Source organism: Tamandua tetradactyla, chromosome 17, assembly GCF_023851605.1.
Source record: "Tamandua tetradactyla isolate mTamTet1 chromosome 17, mTamTet1.pri, whole genome shotgun sequence".
Lineage (NCBI taxonomy): Eukaryota > Metazoa > Chordata > Mammalia > Pilosa > Myrmecophagidae > Tamandua > Tamandua tetradactyla.
The window spans coordinates 7,414,513-7,436,429 of record NC_135343.1 but is presented as its reverse complement, the minus strand read 5'-3'; the positions used below and the strand labels follow the sequence as shown (position 1 = coordinate 7,436,429).

Here is a 21,917-nt window from a genome sequence, read left to right as displayed (position 1 = left end):
AATAAAGGAATACAATTAGCTGTACAAAGATACAACCAGTTGAGCTTATAAGATGCTTTAACAATCATTACATCATCTCATTCTCAAAACCCTCTCACTCTTATTAGCTATTATCTCCCATTTGACTGTTTAGGAAACTGGGAACACAGTAAGAGGAAATAAATCATCCATGCAAGGACTCAAATCTAGCAAATCCAAGTCACAAATTGGAGATGTGTGCAACTTATTTAACTGACAACAAAGGATTCACATCTAGAATATGTAAAGAACGCCTGTAAGTCAACTAGAAAGCAAGATAACCCAATAGAAAAACTAGGTGACCAATCAGACACTTCACAAAAGAGATCCTACAGATACGTTAACAAAAAAAGTACCTGATCTCAGCAGTCAAAAGGGAAATGTATAGTGAAACCATAAAGAGATAGAATTTCATACACCCATGAGGATGTAAAGACAGATAAGGTAGGCAAGGTCTGGAGTGACTAGAATCCCCAAACTAGTGTTGTAAACACTTAAAACCACTTTGAATGAAGTCTGGTGTTAGCTATGAAAGGTAGATATGCATGTTCTCTCTGTAGGACCTGGATATTTCTCTCCTGACACAAATGTGTGCACTTGGGTCCCCAAATACACAGTAAGAATGTTCACAGCAGCAGTGTTCATAATAGCCCAAAACAGTAAACACCACAAATGTTATCAACAGTTACTACACTTACTAAAAACAGTGAAAAGTTGACGTCAATTCAGTTCAATAAAGATGAAGTCAATGTAAAGTGTCAGGACGGTGGTTGCTTCCAGAGCGAAAGAAGAGACAGTGACTGACAGGTGGCACAGGGGGCTTCTTGGGTGCTGGACGTCCCATTTCCTCATGGGGCAGGGGCTACCTGGTACATTTGTTTTGTGATAATTCACTGAGCTGTACAGGTGTGATTTCAGTATGTGTCTTACGTATAATCTTTTTAAAGTTTGAAATTATTTTTTAGTGTGGGGAAAATGTTCGCTATATGTGAAGTGAAAGGAAGGTTAGATATTTTTATGTGGAGGGACTTATTCCCATATTGTGAAATATTCTTATAGAAAAGAGAAGGAAGTGTGCCAAAATGTTACTGTAGTGGGCTGAGCTGTGTCCCCCCGAAAGATAAATCCAAGTCCTAATCCTCTGTACCTGAGCACGGAACCTCATTTAGAAATAGTGTCTGTGGATGTGATTAGATTTGGGGTCTTGAGACCAGCTCCCCCTGAACTTCGGGTAGCCCTTCATCTAAGACTGGTGTCTTTATGAGAGAAAGGAGGGGGAGACCAGAGAGCCTGAGAGCAGAGGAAGGGTTCAGGCTGCAAGGAGCCCCAGGATGGATTCCCTCTCAGAGCCTTCACAGCTGTGACAGGAAAATTCTGTTGTTTTAAGCCACCAAATTTATAGTTGTTTGTTACAACAGCCATAGGAAACTAATACACACACTTATCTCTGAGATAGCAGAACATTTCTGGTTTAGTCTTAAGTTTTTTCTATGTCCAAAGCCTCCCACAATGGACATACACTACTTATATAATCATGAAAACCGCTTTAAAAGCTGCTAAAAAATATAACACAAAGAGGTAACCAAAAAATTCTTGCTGGTATTAGTAGATAACTGATCCCCATGAATTGTCCCGTTTCAAATGGATGAGGAAATGATGTTTAAACCATATTAGCTGCAGATTTGCTATTTTTCCTCCAACTTAAAAACTTGTTCCACCAACAGTTAAATTTTAATTGGCTGTTTTTTTAATCTAAGCATGATAAGATGGGGAAATTTTTGCATTTCAAGAAACTTCTTTACTTAAAACTAAAAGCATATTTGAAAGTGGAAATAAATACATAAGTACATTAACAAACACAACAACTTGAGCTAGTGATAATTAAATCAAAATTGCTTTTGGCATCAGAAGGCCTATTCAAAGTCTTATAATTCTGCATGCCTTCTGATAACATAATAACACAAATTACTAAAAAATTAAGATCTTTGCAACATGGGTATTGCCCCAAAGGTTAAATAGGCTACAAAGGTTTACATGAGAAAAAAATAAAATCAAAGAAACCAAAAGATAATAACAGGTGATAAATGAATAAATTTTTATACAGTCATGCAAGGAAATAGTCTGTGGCCATGTAAAACAGATATCGTGGAGGATTATTTAATGACATGGAGAAAACAGGCAGCACAAGGTACATACAAATATAGTACAAGGTGAAAACAGGCATGCTAGGATACAACCCAGTTTCAGAATCACTGGTTATGGGGGGGGGGGGGCTGTCTATGGATAGGGGAGGGGTGATAGCTATTTTAATATGTGATGATTAATTGGTACCTGTCTGTCACATTTTTCTCTCATTATTATTCTCTGTATGTTTTGAATATTGTATAACCATATTTTCTGAAGGCTTTTTTGCCTTAAGTAATTATTTGGGTGTGGTGTGGGCCTAAGAGATTGGGAGTTAAAAACTCATAAGATTTAATAGATTTTATCTCTGGATTATTTTACTTCTTAAATTTCCTACTTGCTTTTCTGCAGGAACTCCTTATTTTCTACGATGACTATATCTTACATAATTTAAACTAAGAAAAATGCTTTTCTTAAAAAAGAAATTCATACTAAGTATTAACTGATCTAACATAATAATTATGTATGCAAAACTTAGTCCCACAGGAGGAGGTGGGCACAGGGCCTACCCAATGGATGAGCTAGAGTAAATCTAACAAACAAGCAACAGAGGGCAGGGCCACCACCTCCCACCTGCAAGGTGGGTGGGAGATGTCAATCAGGAAGGACACCTGTATATGCTTTAAGACTGCTCTTTAGAAGAGACAAGTTATGTGTATACATGTGTGTCATATCTGAAGAATTTTTCCTAATGCATTTTTATAGTAGTATCCCATTTAACCATCATTCAAGAGAATCAAGTAAATGAAGTTAATCACTTAAAAAACATGCATCTTTTAAATCATCTCTGTCAAAACATACCTAAGATGCTATATATTCTGCTTTACTAAACAGACACAAAGTAACCTTACCAGATATTGTCACCAAGACGTTCAAGCCTTCAAGTACATCCATCTGTTGAAATCGCCTTCGGTTGATAAGAGGATACACCTTCCCTTGGCCACTTCTGTCCAGCAGCATCAGGCCACTCTCTGTACCCACCAACAAATTCACTCCTGTTTCAAAGACAAAGAAAAGCCTGCATTTTATGCTGGGCTCTGCAAACGCCCTCGTTGCATGGAAAGGTTAATATCGCATATTTGGAGAACTGTGTAGTTTTCATAATTCACCCAGAAAAAGAAATGTTTTGAGAAGTCAAACTTAGAAACTGCAAAACAAACTTGGAGCAAATCACCATGATTATGGTCTAGAAGAGTGATGGTGAAATATGTATTTAAATATAAAAAAGGATATGATTTCCCTCATAATCCATTAGTTTCTAGCTCTTTCTGAGTTGCCCCAGAATATTCCAAGCTCACCATCCCTCTGTTTTTACAGATTATGCATATCATTACACATCAGACACTCGTACACACCTTCACCTGACACTGGGGTCTCTTTTTGCTTCCTTAGGTGATTTTTGTTTTTTTTTTAATTGCAAGACTTCTGAAACGAGTTAGATAAAGCTCCCCTCTCAAATACTTAACAGTTTATCCCTTGGCTTCTATCAGTCAGTTTAAGCTTTTCTTAAAGACTACTCACTATTGACAGAACTGCCCTTAGTCCTCTTGTACCTCAATTTCTTAAGAATATTTTACAGGTGATCTTGCCCTCTGACCCACCTCGGTTTTCCTGACCAGGTACTTTATGATCTTTCAGCATTTTTTTTTTTTAATGTTTCATCCTTGTTCCCAAGCACATTCTCCGTTTCTTATTAGAGATGTTTCCTGTGCTCTATGTCTGATGAACAACACCCTGACCTGGCTCTGTTAGTATGTCTGAGCCAGTAACTCTTAATTGCACATCCTGCCTCCCTGCTGTTCTGCCCAATTTAGATCTCGACTAAAACCAACTTCCTGAGCTTTGCCATTTCTATCAAGAGCACCACCCTCTCCCAGGACTCCTCAAAACTAGCCAGACGAGCCACCAAAGCCAGGTAACATATTCTCTTCTCTACTACTTCCTCAGGCTTTTGAGGTATGACAGAGTCCTAACTGAGGTGTGACAACAGTCTCTTCCTACTTCCTCAAGATCTGCAAGTCAAAACATCAATTCACCAAGCATTCCTCAGATACTCGTCTTCAACAATTGCACATGACCAGGAGAGTGTCCAAGAGCCTCTGTCTGGCATTCAAGACTCCCTGCAGAGACCTGGAATTTGCATTCAAACATACTATCATTGCTATACAAACTCAAGTAGAACTGTAGCAACTAACAGACTGCAAGGCACCCATGGACAATAGTTACTAATTTGCCAGAGCACTACTGGCTTTACTGAACTATGTAAAATCATATCTGAGTATTCAGAAAATGTAAAGATATTCTTAGGAATTCTAGGGATAGATTTCTACACCTTCTAATAATACATGACCTAGTAAATTAATGACCATTAATAGTCTACTTTAATGTCTACAGTGCAGGTCCTGGCCTTTGCCCCTTGCAAAAATAGCTGATGGCTGTATAAGTACACCCCTGTGCATTTCTGCTCCAGAGAGACCTTGGCCACGTTCCACCCAGTGAAACTTTACTCAGATAGTTCCCTAAGGTCTGACATACAAAGAAGTAGCTTTAGATAACCTGAAGGAAGATGTGCTAGTTTGGCGCTGTTATGTAACCAAGAAAATGCCATGTTCTTTTAATCCACACTTATGGGTATAGACATATAATGGGACCCTTTGATTAGGTTGTTTCAACTGAGATGTGACCCACCCAATTGAAGGAGGATCTTAATCATTTACTGGAGTCCTTTATAAAAGGATAAAGGACAGAAACATCCAGAGAGCCTAAGGAGAAATAAATGCCCCCGAGGACCCACAGATACCGGCCAGGTGCCTTCCCATGTGACAGGGAAACTCCAGATGCCATCAGCCTTTCTTCAGAATAGGTACTGTCCTATTGATGCCTTAATTGGGACATGGCCTTAGAACTGTAAATTTGTAAACCAATAAATCCCCATTAGAAAAACCAACCCATTTCTGGTATATTGTATTCCAGCAGCTTTAGCAAACTGAAACAGCAGCTTCTGGAATTTGGAGAAAAGGGAAAGTCTGACTATTTTCCAAGACACAAACTAATCAAACTGTCAAATGCTGAAAAGAATAGTCCTGAAAGCAGCAAGAGAGAAGTGAATCACCACATATAAGGGATGCTACATATGACTAAGCATCAACTACTCATTAGGCACCATGGAAGTGAAAAGGCAGTGGTATGTTGTATTTAAAGATTCCGAAAGAGGAAAATTGCCAGCCAAGAATTCTTTATCCAGCAAAGCTGTCCATCAAAAGTGAGGGAGACTTTAAAATTTTAACACATAAACAAATACTGAGAGAATCTGTTAACAAGAGACCTGCCCTACAAGACGTATTTAAGGGAGCTTTTGTTAGCTAAAAAAAAAAAAACAAACAAAAAAAACACAGGAGAGAAAGGTCTAGAAGATGGCACAGAATTGCAGAGTATTAGAGCTAGGGTAACTTAAAGGATAAAGAGACAGAGAAAAATACAGATTTGACAAAACCCAAATGATAAGATGGTTGAATCAAGAATGGCCTTTACAATAGTAACTTTAAATGTTAACAGAATAAACTTCCCAATCAAAAGACACAGACTGGCAGAATGGATTAAAAAAAACGATCCGTCTATATGTTGTTTACAAGAGACTCATCTTCCACCCAAAGATACAAGAAGGTTGAAAGTCAAAGGATGGAAAAGGATATTCCATACAAGTCGTAATCAAAAGGAAGTTGGGATAGCTATACTAATATCAGACAAAATAGACTTTAAAGGCAAAGATGTCATAAAAGACAAGGAAGGACACTATACATTAATTAAAGGCGTAATTCACCAAGAAGAAATAACAATCGTATATATTTATGCACCCAATTAAATTGCTCCAAATTACATGAAGCAAGCACTGGCAAAACTGGAGAGGGCAACAGATGTTTATATGATAAATAGTGGGAGGCTTCAATGTACCATTCTCTTCAATAGATAAAATAATCAGACAGAAGAGCAATTAGGAAATGGAGAATCTAAATAATATGATAAATGAATTTGACCTAACAGACATATATATATACTGCTGTACCCAGCACAACAGGACATATATTCTTCTCAAGTGCTCATGGAACATTCTACAGGACAGATCATATGCTGGGGTATAAAACAGCACTTTCTCTGATCATAATGGAATGAAACTGGAAATCAATAACCACTGCAGATCTGGAACTATCATACATATATGGAGGTTAAACAACATACTCTTAAACATCAGTGGGTCAAAGAAGAAACTGTAGGAGAAATCAGTAAATACCCGGACATGAATGAAAACAGAACTATAACAAATCCACCAGATGCAGCCAAGACAGTGCTGATAGGGAAGTTTACAGCTCTAAATGCCCACATTAAAAAGGAAGAAATAGCAAAAATCAAACACCTAACTGAACAGCTGAAGAAGCTAGGGAAAGAGCTGCAAACTAACCCTAAAGATAGTAGAAGAAAAGAAATAAAGACTAAAGTGGAAATAAGTGAATTGGAGAGCAAAAAAAAAGCAAAAAACAGATAAACTCAATAAAACCAAAAGTTGGTTCTTTAAAATCAACTAGGTTGACAAACCCTTAGCTAGACTCACAAAGTTAAGAAAAAAAGAGAGAGAGAGAGAGAGAAAATGCAAATGAATAAAAATCAGAAATGGGGGGGGGTCACAGTTCGTTACCATGGACCCCAAAGAAATAAAGTCATAAGACGATACTATGAACAACTGTATATCAACAAAGTAAACAACTCCAATAAAATGAACAATTTTCTAGAAACAAACTAACAACTTATACTGACTTGAGAAACAGAAGACCTCAACAAACCAATCACAAGTAAAGATATTCAATGAGTCATCAAAAATCTCCCCACAAAGGAAAGCCCAGGGTCAGATGGCTTCACAGGGCAATTTTATCAAACATTCCAAGGAGAACTAACACCAATCCTGCTCTAACTCTTCCAAAAAACTGAAGAAAAGGGAACACTACCTAACTCATTCTATGAGGCTAACATCACTCTAATACGAAAACCTGATAAAGATATTACAAGAAAGGAAAACTACAGGCCAATATCTCTAATGAATAAAGATGCAAAAATTTTCAACAAATTACTTGCAAATCAAATCCAACAGCATATTAAAAAGAATTATATACCATGACCAAGTATATTTTTATTTATTTTATTTATTCCAGGAATGCAAGGGTGGCTCAACATAAGAAAATCAGTTAATGTAGTGGAATGCATTAATAAATCAAAAGGAAAAAATACCATGATTACCTCGACTAACACTGAAAAGGCATTCAACAAAATTTAGCATCCTTTCTTGATAAAACACCTCAAAAAGGTAGGAATCAAAGAAAACTTCCTCAGCATGAAAAAGGGCTTATACAGAAAACTCACAGTCAATATCATACTCAACAGTGAGAGACTGAAAGTCTTCCCCCTAAGATCAGGAACAAGACAAGAATGCCCACTGTCAGCAGTGTTGTTCAGTACTGTGCTAGAAGTTCTAGGTACAGCAATTGGGCAAGAAAAAGAAATAAAAGCCATCTGAAAGGAAGAAATAAAACTCTCATTATTTGCAGATGGCATGATCCTGTTTTTGGAAAAATCCCGAGAACTCTAAAACAAAGCTACCTGAGCTAAATTCAGCAAAGTTGTAGGATACAAGACCAACGTGCAAAAATCAGTGTGTTTCTATACAGTAGCAATGAGCTGAGGAGGCAAATAAGCAAAAATTCCATTCATAATAGCAACTAAAAGAATCAAGTATCTGGGAATAAACTTAACCAAGGATGTAAAAGACTGTACTCAGAAAACAACAAAACATTTCTCAAAGAAATCAAAGATGACCTAAATAGGTGGAAGTATAGTCCATGTTCATGGATAGGCAGTTGGCAGGATGTCAATTCTACCTAAATTGATCTACAGATTCAACACAATACCAAGCAAAATTTCAGTATTGGAAAAGAAGGGAAATGGGTCTCAATTAGCCAAAAACATCCTAAAAATGAAGAATGAAGTGGGAGAACTTCTGCATCCTGACTTTAAAGCTTATTATAAAAGCCATAGTCATCGCAACAGCACAGCCCTAGCACAAAGAGACATACTGATCAATGGAAACAAACTCAGAGTTCAGAAACAGACCCTCAGAGATCTACAATCATTTGAATTCTGACACGGCCCCCAAATCCAGTGAACTGGGACAGAACAGTCTTTCCATTAAATGGTACTGAGAGAACTGGATATCCATATCCAAAGGAATGAAAAGAAGACTGCTACCTCACACCCTACACAAAACTTAGAGTGGATCAAAACCTAAATATTTAAGAGCCAGTGGCAAAGACTCCTGGAAGAAATCTAGGGAAATAGCTTCAAGATCTAGCAAAAGGAGGTAGCTTCTTAGACCTTATATCTAAAGGATAAACAATTAAAAGAAAAAAAATAGATAAATGGGAACTCCCCAAGATTTATACTTCTGTGCTTTAAAGGACTTTGTCAAATGGTGAAAAGGTAGCCAACTCAATGGGACAGAATAGCTGGTAACCACAGCTCTGGTAATGGTTTGATATCTATTACATGTAAAAAAATCCTACAAACAACCCAATTATAAAATGGGCAAAAGATACAAACTGACATTTCTCCAAAGAGGAAATACATATGACCAAAAAGCATATGAAAAGATGTTCTTCTTCATTAGTTATGAGGGAAATGCAAATCAAAACCACAACATGATATCATCTCACACGTATAAGAATGGCCATTGTTAAACAAATAGGAAACAAATATTGGCGAGGATGGGAATGTAGGAGCCAAGTGTTAAAAATAGGAAACAAATATTGGCAAGGATGGGAAGAAATAGGAACACATATTCACTGCTGGTGGGAGTGCAAAATGGTATAGCTGCTATGGAAGACAGTTTGACAGTTACTCAGAAAACTAAATATTGAGTTGTCCTGTAACCAGGCAATTCTGCTACTCCGTATGTATCAAGAAGATTTGAACGGAGGGACACACAAACAGACATTTACACACAGATGTTCATAGGGACATCATTCATAATTGCCAAAAGATGGACACAATCCAAATGCTCATTAACAGATGAATGGATAACAAAATGTGGCATATACATATAATGGGATGTTGTTCAGCAGTGAGAAGGAATGAGGTCCTGAAGCATGAGACAATATGGGTGAAGCTTGCGGATATAATGCTGAGGGAAATAAGTCAGATTCAAAAGGACAGATAATGCCTGATTTCATTAATATGAACTAACTAGAATACACAGAGTATGAAAAAGTAGACTGTACGGTACCTAGAGACAGAAAGAAGCTAGAGGAAGTGGGAGTGTTTACCTAATATGTACAGAAACTTTAAATGAGGTTGAACTTTAGAGTGGTATTGGGGGAAAATGACCTATTGCAAGCTACGGACTATCGTTAATGGTAATACCTTAATTTTCTTTCATCAACAGTAACAGGTGTACTCCACCAATAAAAGAGGTCAATAATTGGGGGAAGGGGCTAAGGGACATGGGGTGTTTTGGGTTTTTGTATTTTGTGCCTGATATTTATCTTTCTTGCAGCAATGAAAATGGTCTAAAATTGAGTGTGATGATTATACAACTAAGCGAGGATACTGTGAGACACTGATTGTATACTTTGGATGGAATATATGGTATGGGAATATATCTCAGTAAAGTCTGTACATTAAAAAAAATGTTAAACAACCACACATGATTAGTGGCTACCACATCATCATGAACAGCACAACTCTGGGTATTATCAACATTTTAAAAATAAGGCAACTCTATAGTTCTGAATTAGGGCTCATGGCTTGACAGGTATTTTTTGGGGGGGGTGGGGGTGGGGGGAAGGCTTTACAGCAGGCCATTACATTTTTATAAGCAAGAATTTCTTCTAACAGAAATATCATTTGCATTAAATAAACACTTAATGCTAAAATAAAAACCTGTCGTCCAATTTTAAAAGACTTCTCAGTTTAAGAGATATTAACATTTAATGTATACAATTCTTTCTTGATTTTCATATTTTACTTTTGAGGTTGGCTACATTTTGCCCTACCTTATCCATCAATATACAATTTAACTGGACATTATTCCTATGGGTTCCTTCCACATACCTAGGTGTGTCAACTCTTAACAGCTTAAAAATTACTAACAGAACACACAAAGCATGTACTAGTAGAACTGTCACCCAAGAGCACATTCCAAAGGTTTTGTTTGTATAATAGTGCAATTTTCCTGATCAATTTTCAATACTGAGGGGCTAAAAAAAACTATATCAAAGCATAAGGCTTGTAGAATCTATCATTTGTCGTTTCCAAAAATAAATATCATGAAAACATCAATTTCAAGGTTTTACAGTAAAAAAGAATGGAAATAAAGGGTAAAACTATAAAAAGTAAACAAAAATCGCAGGTATTTTGTCACCTATATTCTACTGTCTAGTTCTCCAGTATGTTTCCAGGAAATGTATAATTTTGTAGAATATCGAGTGCTAACAGTCAAAAGAATATAGACTGTTACTGGAAAATTTCAACCTTGGGAATGACAGGTCCATGAAAAACTGAGTTGTATGCAACAATAACTTCACAAATAAACTTTTATCTTTTATGTTATGTACAATTAAAAACTTCATAATGCTTAAATTAGCACATGCCCCATTCCAATCATTCTAAATATTTATGAGTAAGCAGCACCAAGAATTGCAATTGTGCTCACATGAATCTTGTGAAAGTTAATGGAAAAAATGGCCAAGAATCTTTAAATTCTATGATCAACATTCTACCTTACAGCATTTGCTTCCTCATTAGCTCTCCTTAACCTCTCCCAATGCAACTTCTTTCCCCATCAATGTACCAAAACATTGCTGTCAACAGCGTCCAATGCTTTATCTGCCAGAGCAGGAGGATTTCCTTCAGCCTTAGTCTCTGTGACTCCTGTGGATTTTGGTACCCTTTATTATCCCTACTTCTTGAACTGGGGGCTCATGCAGACCCTCCGCCATACTGTGCTGGAAGATCTCCTACTCTCCCTTGGTAATCACTGCCCATCCCCCCACTCCACCCATAGCATCTTTGGACTTTCTCATGGCTTCAAACTTAATCCCTACCAAGACTATTAATGCTCCCCAACCCCTTCCTCTCACATAAGAAATGCTTTCTTCCCACCTCTAATTTCCTAACAAACACTTCCATTTGGATGTATAGTAATCACATCAACACATTCCAGTGAACTGAACAGCTTCCCCTAAAATATTCCTCTTTTTCAGAACTGTCATTGCTGCCACCTTTCTTCTGGCGTCAAACTTTGAAGTAAAATTCTTAACCCTTTCAAGCCACTAAGCTACACGGTCAAAGAAATGCGGATGTACCCAAGAACACCAGGATAATGGCAATCAGCCCCGCCCTATCTGCCAGCCCCAAACGCTGCTGCTCATGGGAAGGGAGTTTTCTTCTCCCCACACCAAACCTAAATGTTCTTTGAGGCATACGAAAGAACTACACACTGCTTTAGCCCACTAAGATTTCTTCTTTAGCTCAGTCATTTGGATAAGCCATTTAGACAGTAAACCGTATCCCACCTTGCTCTATTGTTATAAAGATACTTTGCAACTATATCTTACCCCATATCTAAAACAGAAGCTGCAGTGCCTCTATTTCTCTATGACTACATGCACACTATGGGTGGTGATGCAAAGAATGGCTAAGACACTATCCCTACTGCCAAGGGCTCACACAGAGGAGAAAGAAGTGCAACAATACCAAAGGCGGGAGCTTTCAGAGTGGCAGAGCAAAAGTGGAAGGAAGGGTTTGAGGAAGGCAAGGTCACAATGAGGTAGAAGAATCCAGAAAGGGCTGAGGGGTGGATACAGCACTGAAGATGGTCAGGAATTGGGGGACTGACATCACAAGTGGAGATCACATGCAGAAAGAGTCAGAATGACAGGGTGGCATGGAGGTGACAGCAAGCAAAGTTCAACTGACCTAGAAGATAGATTTTCTGAACACAAAGAGTTGGGAAGTAAAGCTGTCAAGAACTCAAAATTCCAAGATGATGAAACTGCAGTTTGGCAGGCAACGAGGAGCAACTGAAGGTTCTTGGAAAGGGGGAGCCATCTGATACAGAGCTATGTATTAGTTGGGCTACAGTTGGGCACCTGCAACAGGCAAGCAATAATGAAGGCCTAAACTGGATGCTGGTAGTAGGAAAGGAAAGGAGTGGACAAACGTGGAGAACCCTACTAAGACAAAATCTAGGAGTACATCCTTGAAAACAAATGGAAGTTGGTCAAAGAAAGAAGAGCTGATGCAGAGGGCTTCCATTTTACATCCCTGGGCAGATGCCTTACTTCACTATGCACTGAATTTAAAATGTTGGTAGAAATGTCCAAACAGCAGTTGAAAAACATGAGCTGGAAGATGGGACTGGAGAGAGCTATATGGACAATAGGAAGAGAACTGAAAGGATAAGTCTGAAGGAAGCAAAGACAGTAAAAGGTAGGAGGTGAAGAGTCAGGGGAAGTAAAACAGCTGACAGGACACTCTTCAGAGTAAGATCGTAGTTCATCAGCAATTGGAACTTCTGGGAGAAGGAACTGCTCAGACCTATCCAGCACCAGCAAGAGGCAGCGAGAGGCAGCCGCCCGCTGCAAGGATGCAATGTATTGCCGAAACACAGTGCCTGCCAACTGGAACCAAGAAACAAGGTTAGGACCAAGAGGAAGGTCCATCTGTGACAGTGAGGTGAGAGGGCCAGGGGATGGGGGAAAAACTAGTTTCAGAGTGCCTCTCTGCAAAGCAGATTCTCAACACTCTTCTCATGGCGTCTGAGGTTTGGAAAATGCTACACAACTGCTACAGGAATTCAAGAGGTAAAGTCGGCTCGATGTTCCCTGTCTTGTGGACTACCAGCACATGGCATATGGCTTTTAAAAGCTCCATACAGATGCCAAGTCCAAGTCACAGAAAGCAAAGGAAGAAAAGCTGAATGGAAAGATTTAAAGAAAACATCAATGAAGTCCTTTCTTACAAAAAAAAAGACCAAATACCAGTTCTCATTCTTTTATTTCTCCTCTTGCATGAAGAGGCAGGGATTAGCCATCCTTTCAACACCTGACTGTCAAAACAAATGCAAGTACATGTGTTCCCAGATGGTTCCACCAATGCACCACTCAGCCTACAGGAGAAGGTAAGTTACTGGAATCTGAGAAATCTTCCATCTTCTCTGTTGACAGCCCTTCAAAAAACCCCAAATGATTCAAAAAGAGCATGTTTTAAAATGACCAGGCCATTCTGCTCAGAATAAGAATAAAGTGACCAGAGGGTAGCAGCCAGGTACCTACCCCATAAAGCAGCACACAGGATCTCCGAGTTAAATCTCTTCTTGTACTTTCGAATCTCTGGCGTGTCGCTCTGTGGCCTAGTGTTGGTGGGGTTCACATTGACCACTGAACCCTTCCGGGTAGGGTCTTGCCTCATGGCTTCTGGTCTCATTCCATCACAGGAAAACCCCACTAAAACACAATACATTTATATCTGAAATTGTTTTCCATGCAAGCCAGTACTGCCAAACCCCTCTCCACCCTACTCTTCACTTCATGTAAATATGCACTGGCCATCAACAACACTTTAAGGAAAAGAAATTTGTAAGAAATATATATGGAAAAAGGAAATCAATTATGCAGTTCATTGCAAACAAGACACTGCAAACATGATGGGAGTAGTTTCTGTACCCAAGGTCAGTGCCTGTGAGCGGCCATGCCTGAGTCACATTCAAAAGCAACTCAAGTCCTGCTTATCAACTGCTTTCCTGGTGCTGCTTTACTTACCCACAGAAGTCACTGTTGTCCCACTAGATGGAGAAATCTGTAGTAATCTGGGGTCTATAAAAGGTGTAAAGGAGGAGGAAGATTTGTGTTTCTGGAGTGTGCTACTAGCGGACTGAGTCTGCAATGTAAATTTCAATTTTATTAATACAAACGACATTAAGAATGAGTACAAAAAACATTTACAATTCATTTCTATACTACACTTTCCCCCAGAACAAGCTCCTGCTCTTCTTCCATCTTTTCCCAAAAATGTCCCCAGGACTCCTCCAACCGGGACAGGCCACAACTCCCAGGAACAGTTCATTTAACCTGGAAGCATTTAAGAGTCACAACTCTTTTCTGAGACACATATTTCTCATCCTAGACAAGGAATGTTGCAAGGTACTAATAAAATCTATACTTTTTGTTCCTAGTTTTTTCTTTTAAATATATAATTAAAACTCTTAAAGGAGTTGTGAACATTTTCATCTCAAATCACCAACTTCTGAATTTAATCTTCTGCATACAAAAAAAACAAAATAAAAAACCTCCAATTAATCTGTGTAGGAATATTGGAAAATTTTTATTTTTCGTTTTAACTTGAGCCTCTTGCCAGAAAGCTACAGGAGCTTCAGTCATCATCATTTTAGGTACGTAACCGTTAAACCCATACAAACAAGGGCTTTCTAGTGAACAGATGACAAAATAAGGCATACTGTTTTGTTCTTTAAGGAGCACTAGTGTTTTGGTTAATAATGTAACTTAAGACAAAATTTTTAAAAACACAAAGAAAGTGATACAAATTGTTAAGTGGAAATGTAATGATGATTAAAAACAAAACAAACAAAAATAAATCAACTTGCCAGTTTAGTAAGTTAAGGGTTATAGTAAAATACCATACATTAGAGCAAAATGGAGCAAAGTTTAAAACATAAATATAAGGAGGAAGTGAGTGTAGGTGGGGTTTATCTCTGGAGAAAAAGAACATATCTGATCACGTGGTTTTGTCTTGTACTGTTTGGACCCACTCCCACGGCCCCCTGGAAGTCATGGCTCTCCTACAGCCCATGCCCTCCTAAAGCTCGCCAAGCTGTCCTCTTCTCACCTGACACATCTGCCTCCTTGCAGGCTTCCCTCCCCAGTACCATGAGTCAGCGGCTAATCCAGCCAACGGCACATCTGATGCTGACCCTGCCTTGGAAGCAGTCGACTTGCCCCTGCTCCTGAGGGGGAGAGGATTATTCTGATTCTCTCTAACAAGGGAACCAAAATAGGAGCAGGAGTGCAGTTAAATGCTGACATCGACAAGATTGGCTGAATCTACATGCCAGTTTCAATCTCCCTCAACATTTAAGAAATGCATTTAAACCAAATCTCCCACGACATCAAGGCACTTGTTTAAGTCCAGGGTGTGCACAGTGGGAGCTGTTACTGCACGTAGAGCACAACTGCAGAGCCCGAATCACCCAGTCACCACCCAGACTGAGCACTACAGCCAGCCCTTCAAACATGCACATAGGATTCCCAGTACAAAATTTTAAATGAAAAGTCCTGTAGACCTTTACCTTTCTAGTTTAACATTCTAATTTTGTAGGTTTTTTGAAAACTTTTTTAGGCTCTTCTTAGAATTTGATCATAAATTTCAAGGAATGATTCCTTTTAACAGGGTTGGCAAAAACAAATTAAGACTACCTAACCATCCAACCAAAACCTCCCTCTCCAAACGCCCCCCCACCCCCCCAAAAAAAACCAAACAAGTAAAATCCAGCCCTGTTTGAAGGAGATCCTTGTACAGGACAGTAAATTTGTCCAGATAAGGCCAAGTCTGCTAAACCAGGTTCTCATGTACATAAGTAATTGAATTTTGAAAAAAAAAGAGGAAAAAAAGAAAAAAGGCAGATTCCACAAATGACTACAAGAATTTCATGCCAAATACATATGGGTCTGAGAACACAGCAATCATTTTATTTAGATTTAAAAAAATAAATTGAATCAAGAAAGCCATGCAACTAAACTTATCTAAAGAAAAGTAAATAGTGAACTGGCAAGTTTGGAGGGAAACTGATCTAAGGTTAAGGGATTTGTATGCAGCCCTGAAACATGTTACTTGGGGGTTGGGGAGAAGGGTAGGTGACAGAAGAAAGCAGGGTGGGAAGGGAAAGGGTGAGGGCGTTGGAGAGTTCTCCTCTGCCGACTAACTACGAGGCAGTGCTGGTCTAACCCTAGGAAAGCAGCCAGCTGTGGTGCGAGACATACCTCATTAGGAGTGAGCTTGTCCTGGGGTGTCTGTGGGGACATGGTGGGTGTCGGCTGGCTGGAGGATGGGGAAGAGGAGGTGGAGGAGGTGGAGGAGGAATGGCTTTGCTGTAAGAGATCTGGCAAGAGGTGAATGCGACCGGCAAAGCCATTGCTCTCATGATGGCTGGCACGCTTTTGGTCAACTGTACTCTGCAGAAAAAACAGGCACACTTGTCTCGCTCAAGTGCTGCTGATATGGTCTACGACCCTACTGATTACTGACTCTATGTTTAAAGTGTTGTATGACTTTTCAGATTCTGTGAATTATCAAGGAAAAACCAGGGGTGTGAGCCTGAGTTGCTCACACTTCCTCAGTCAGTGTCTAAGTTGAGCCATCAGAATTCAAAGTACCTTATCTGGTGGCTGCACAATCTGAGCACCGAGTATTTACTATTTACTAGGCTTTATCTGTCACACTAGCTGCTGATACCGAAACTATTATTCCCCTTTAAAACTCTAGAAAGTACACTTGTTGCTTCTTCAAATCCTAGTCTTTTCCATGTTCTTCCCACTTTCCATTTGAATACACTTAGCGTGAAACACACTCAGGTATAAGACTAAAATGTTAGGTAGGTGTCATGGTTCTATTTAAATAAGAAGCAAAGCCCTTTTACTGCAACTAAGCTAAGAAATAAAAAGACAAACTAAGCATATGTGGGAGATAAACATTTAAATATTCAACATAGGAGAAAAGGAGTATTTTGGAACATGGAAGAGACCTCCCAACTCTCCTGCTATCGGAGCCTCTCCCTGTGGTGTGAAGGTGGCTCACGGCCCCGCAGCAGCTCCCTCCTGACTTGCCTGGCTCAGTGCTGCAGCACCACCACCTTCAGGGTGGAGAGCTCTGGGCAGAGCAATCGTGGCTGCTCTGTGACAGCTGGAGACCTGCACCCTCACTTTGTGAGCCTGTGCAGACGCCCTGTGGCTTCTCTACCACTCAGACACAGACTGTGGGACCACTGTGGTGCTTCAATGAGGGCTGCCACCAAGCATGCAAAGGGCAGTGGCATGGGTGGAAAACTACCAGCTCCCTTTGCGGCATGCAGCACACACCTGCCTCCCTAACCCCGACACTCTACCCTCCAGGTCTTGTTAACATGAAAACAGATGATGATGATGTAGAAACAGCGTGAGTGAGTGAGTGAGTGAGCAAGATGGTTAATGACTACAGAAAAGCTCAGCCTCTGACAACAAACAGGAGAGACACAGGTACCTGGCGGACAATCAGAGTGCCCTCCTTGGATGGGGTCATGGCAGGTTCACTTTCTACGTCATCATGGACAAGCATGGTTTTCACTGATTCCGTTTCACCATTGCTTAAATTCAGAGATGACCTAGGGAAGCAAAATTCAGAAGTTAAAGGTACAATTCCAGGACTCAAGGATATCCTGTTTAGATTTTTCACCTTCTCAAACTCATAAGACAAGATCAAGTTACAGGTACAAAGACTCATCAAAGAAAGCAAGTACTTATTAAGCCTTTACCCTGAAACAAGGATAACAGCACAGTTTGCTTTTGAGCAAAATAATTTAAATAAATCCACATTGTTAATTAAGGTAGTTAATCTCAACTGAAATTTCCTATCATTCATATTCTCAAATTAAAAAAAACACAAGTACATGTTGGAGGGAGCACCAATGAAACATGCACACAGACAGATATGGGATAAAACCATAGCTGTCTGTCTGCTGCTGAGCCCACTGTAACTACATGGTAAATGTGCAAGGACACAAGACCAATCTAGGGAAAAATGTCTGGTCCCAAGTAGAAAGAAGGTGAGGTGGGAACACTCATCCTCTCCAAAATACACCAAGGACTGACGCAGCTCTGGTGTCATCCGGTCCCGAGGTAGACTCGTCAGCCCCTTCTTGCTCGACATCCTCGTCTTCCTCATCTGTTGTCCCCGATTCCTCACTGGATGAAGAGTAGTCTGTTACTTTGTGAGGTGGCCGCACATCTTCCACTGCTCGGAGCTCCTTTGCAAGGGCAGTCAAATCCTATATTACACAGGGCAGAAAAGAGAGTAAGCCAAAGGAAAAAACAGTGGGAAGAAAAGAGAAATGAACGAGAAGTTCTTTATTTTAACCATCAATAAAACAGTCACAATGTTAATTCTGTAAAACTGTCTGGTAGAGTATTTACCAGAGTTGAATCTGAAGGTGAGCTCTTAAAGCTTCTGATGGAAAGGAATGTCAGAGACGTTGCACATTAACTGATAGCACTTTTCCCCCCCAAATACAAGACATCATTTTAGATAAACAAATGAAAATAGACACTTGGACTTTGTTATACAGACACCTGTCTATATGATAAAGTCTTTTATTAAGGGGGTAATCCAGAAAGCAACCTCTCAATTAAACAGGTCTGATTTAAATATTTACTTTTGAAAGTAATTATTTTTATCTCCAACTTATAATCTGAAAATTTTCAAACCTACAGAGACTGTAAAAGAGGAGTGCAGTGGGCCTATCCTAATGCTCACATCTGGTTTCACCAACTGTTAACAACTTGCCATGTTTATGACCTATTAAGTGAAACAGCACTGACTATCAGGGGCCAGCAGCTAGGCCGGCTCCATCCCTTACCCAGATTTCCCCAGAAAACCCCCAACACATATGGACATCAGAAAGGAAAAACAAATCCAGAGTAAAAATGGACATTTGAAAGGGCTTCATTTTCCTTTTACTCTTCTATATTGAGATACTTTAACACTTGATCAATTAGTGAAATATAATTTTCAAGAGCGATTACTACTTACACCCCACATTGTCATACAAAAGTCTAAAATAATCTTTCTATTTGGGAATTTTATTTAAAAATACAGTAATAACATTTTAACTTAACAAGTTAAGCAGTTTTGACTTATTTTTCTTCTTTTCCACAGTTAAAAATATCTTTTTTGTTTCTGTGATTGAGCCTCTGAAGTAAGTCAAGTGCTGAACCTCAAGTCCTGTTATTTAACAGCTATTACTTTTTAGGAAATGATTCAGAAAGTTGCGTTTAATTAATAAAAATAACAATGCATGCAACAAATTTTATGTTTAAAAAAGCTGAAGCAAAAGTTTAAGGGTCTTAAATTCTAGAAAAGAAGGTAAGCTAAGGAAAGAAAGAAAACGTGGATTGAATACAAGCTAAGCTCTGATGCTGGGCTTCTCCGAAATGAGGCTTACCACGTCGCCCTTCAGCACAGGTGGTTTCATTGAGTCCCAGAGGTCATATGGACGAAGGGCGCACAGTGTGCAGAAGCGGGGCAGAAAGAAGAGGAGAGAAAGGAGAAGCACGGACATCAATTCGAGCAAGCAATCAAAATCCAACAGCTGTAAACTTCACCTTGTATAGACAGTTACAAAGTCAGTTAATAGGACAGGAGTTAAAGGGAGAGAGTGAGAAGCTGTCACAACCACCACCCAGGTACTGACAAGCAGAATTTAAGCAGCAGATGAGTTTTAAGAAGGTGATTTTTAAAATTTATTCTAAAAGTTATTATTGTACAATGTCCAACACATTAAAAGTCAAGATTAATGCAAAATGAACAAATAAAAAGACATTTCTTCTGTGTTTTCCTTTTAATTTTCTTCTTAGAAGGAAATTGCATTAACTAAAAACTAAGCTTTGTTCTGTGTTTCTTTATAAGGCTGATGTCCACAGAGTATTTATGTAATACACCAGATAAAAGGTATTATTTAATCGAGGGCTGTATATAGCAAGCAAAATGGCTAAGAGAGGAGGGCACAAATGTGTCTGGGCTTTAGGTCATTCCCTGCCATCCCTCAAATCTGTGAGGAGTCTGCGGGAAGGGCTGCAGGCCTCTTAACATCACATTAGTAACAAGGATCTCATTGAAACCAGAAATAAGTCAAACAGATTCTGAGTAATCCTTACAGCAGGTTTGAGAGGTCTAAAGACTTCCTTTTTATCGTCAGGCTTTTTTGCCACATTTTCGAGGCGCTGAGATGGAGAGCCTTCAGATTTGGACGATGCTATTAAGATTGAGAAAGATAAAGAAAGGCAGATACATGTTAAGGTATGTGCTCAAAGCATTACATAACCACTCTAGCCCAGCTAGCATTTTGTTGCCTTTCTCTCACACCCCTCCCCCTGCCCACTTTTGTTAAGTCCCACTCCTAGCAAGGTCTCTGCACCCAAATCTGAACTCAGGGAATGGGGGGACATCTAGGAGATTCTCAGGCAGCCTTTCTGATTATTAGCTTAGAATTCTACCTCCCTCATCAAACTCTATTGTGTTTACAATTAATCTTATGTTGATAATATGGAAGAGGGACTTCCCACTCATCTTTATTATGTGTAGGCTAAAATAACCAATACTAATGACAGTATAGGCCCTGAAGTCTAAAAGAAATGGACATTTAGCTAATTATCTCAGAAGTTACCAAATCCCACTATTCTGTAGTTCCCTTAACCTGTAAAATAGGGATATTTATATCCCATGGAGTTACTGTAAGGATTAAATGAGATAGGCACGTGCAGTGGTCACAGTGGTAGCCCACAGCTTTCAAAACTAGGTATTTATTTGATTACTATCAGAATAGCAACTTAAACGAAACACTGTTTTGTGGTGCGCAGCTGTGTGCAAACCACAGACCTTCCACCAGACTGATCCCAGCCCAATATCCCTAATGTGGAAAGGGAGAAGGAAAACCATCCTACATCGCACTCTGAAGCGCTCCCCAGAGCCACTCTGAGAGCCGGGGTGGGAGCCAGGCTGGGACCCCGAGTTGCTGGACCCCGAGGAGCTGCCACTGCCAGGTCTGGGCACCAGCTTCTCCACTCTTTCCCACAGCAACCTGGGCTCAATACTGCTGTGGGAAAAGAAGGGAAAGGACAGTGAGCACCCAGTCCCCAGACAGAGAACCAAATGCTACACCAGTGCCTGGTATATTTCATGCCTCTGAAACACAGGCAAGAGAAGCAGTCTATAAATAGCAGTATCAAATCAACCAAGTGATGCTATCATGGCATCACTTGGGGATTTCGTTACAGATATCCTGAACATAATTACAACTAATATCCTACCATTAGAACACCTAAATCCTCATCTGCTGAGAGAGAAAAATATTACTGCTCAGTCTAGAAGTATCACTACATGTGTCATAGCTAAAACTCAATTTTCTTTTTATAAAAATATCACTTATATATAATTGTACATGCAAAATTATATTCTGTTTCCAGGTTGCTGCTGTGAGGCAGTCACTTCTCTCGGCACCTGACCCCTACATGCAGCTGAGAGTGATGGAAACACAGCAGAGAGCCAGCTGTGGTGCATCTCTGGCGCCGGGCATATCTGTGGCTTGCGACTGGCTAGAGAGAATTATCGGCACAGATTTAGTTAGAGGACAACATCACAGTCCAACCCAGCCATTTAAGGAACAAATAAGCATCCATCTCACTCCTTTCAGTCCTACCTGGGGTCAACTGGGCACCAGTCTAACTTTATAGGTTCATTGAGTTCATTAATAATTAAGTTACACAATATTCAACACAGTGATCTTTGTTTCCTCTAGAACAGAGCCGGTCCATAAGAACTTTATGTGAGGATGGAAATGTTCAATATCTATA

At 39.5% G+C, this 21,917-nt stretch overlaps 1 protein-coding gene across 50 annotated transcripts in view; it reads right to left on the bottom strand.

Moving 5' to 3' along the window:
- MAP4K4 (mitogen-activated protein kinase kinase kinase kinase 4) overlaps positions 1-21,917 on the bottom strand; it is a 200,712-nt gene that overhangs the window by 10,758 nt on the left and 168,037 nt on the right. For 22 of the 50 annotated variants that reach the window (XM_077133910.1, XM_077133913.1, XM_077133912.1 and 19 more), the window contains 8 exons: positions 21,009-21,160; positions 20,223-20,320; positions 18,162-18,337; positions 17,554-17,674; positions 16,299-16,490; positions 14,064-14,181; positions 13,578-13,748; positions 3,054-3,197 (listed from right to left, as the gene is read on the bottom strand). In XM_077133910.1, the coding sequence (XP_076990025.1) occupies positions 3,054-3,197; positions 13,578-13,748; positions 14,064-14,181; positions 16,299-16,490; positions 17,554-17,674; positions 18,162-18,337; positions 20,223-20,320; positions 21,009-21,160 (1,172 nt within the window). The remainder of the gene's footprint in view (positions 1-3,053; positions 3,198-13,577; positions 13,749-14,063; positions 14,182-16,298; positions 16,491-17,553; positions 17,675-18,161; positions 18,338-20,222; positions 20,321-21,008; positions 21,161-21,917) is intronic. The other 28 variants (XM_077133911.1, XM_077133925.1, XM_077133950.1 and 25 more) reach the window with 3 other exon arrangements.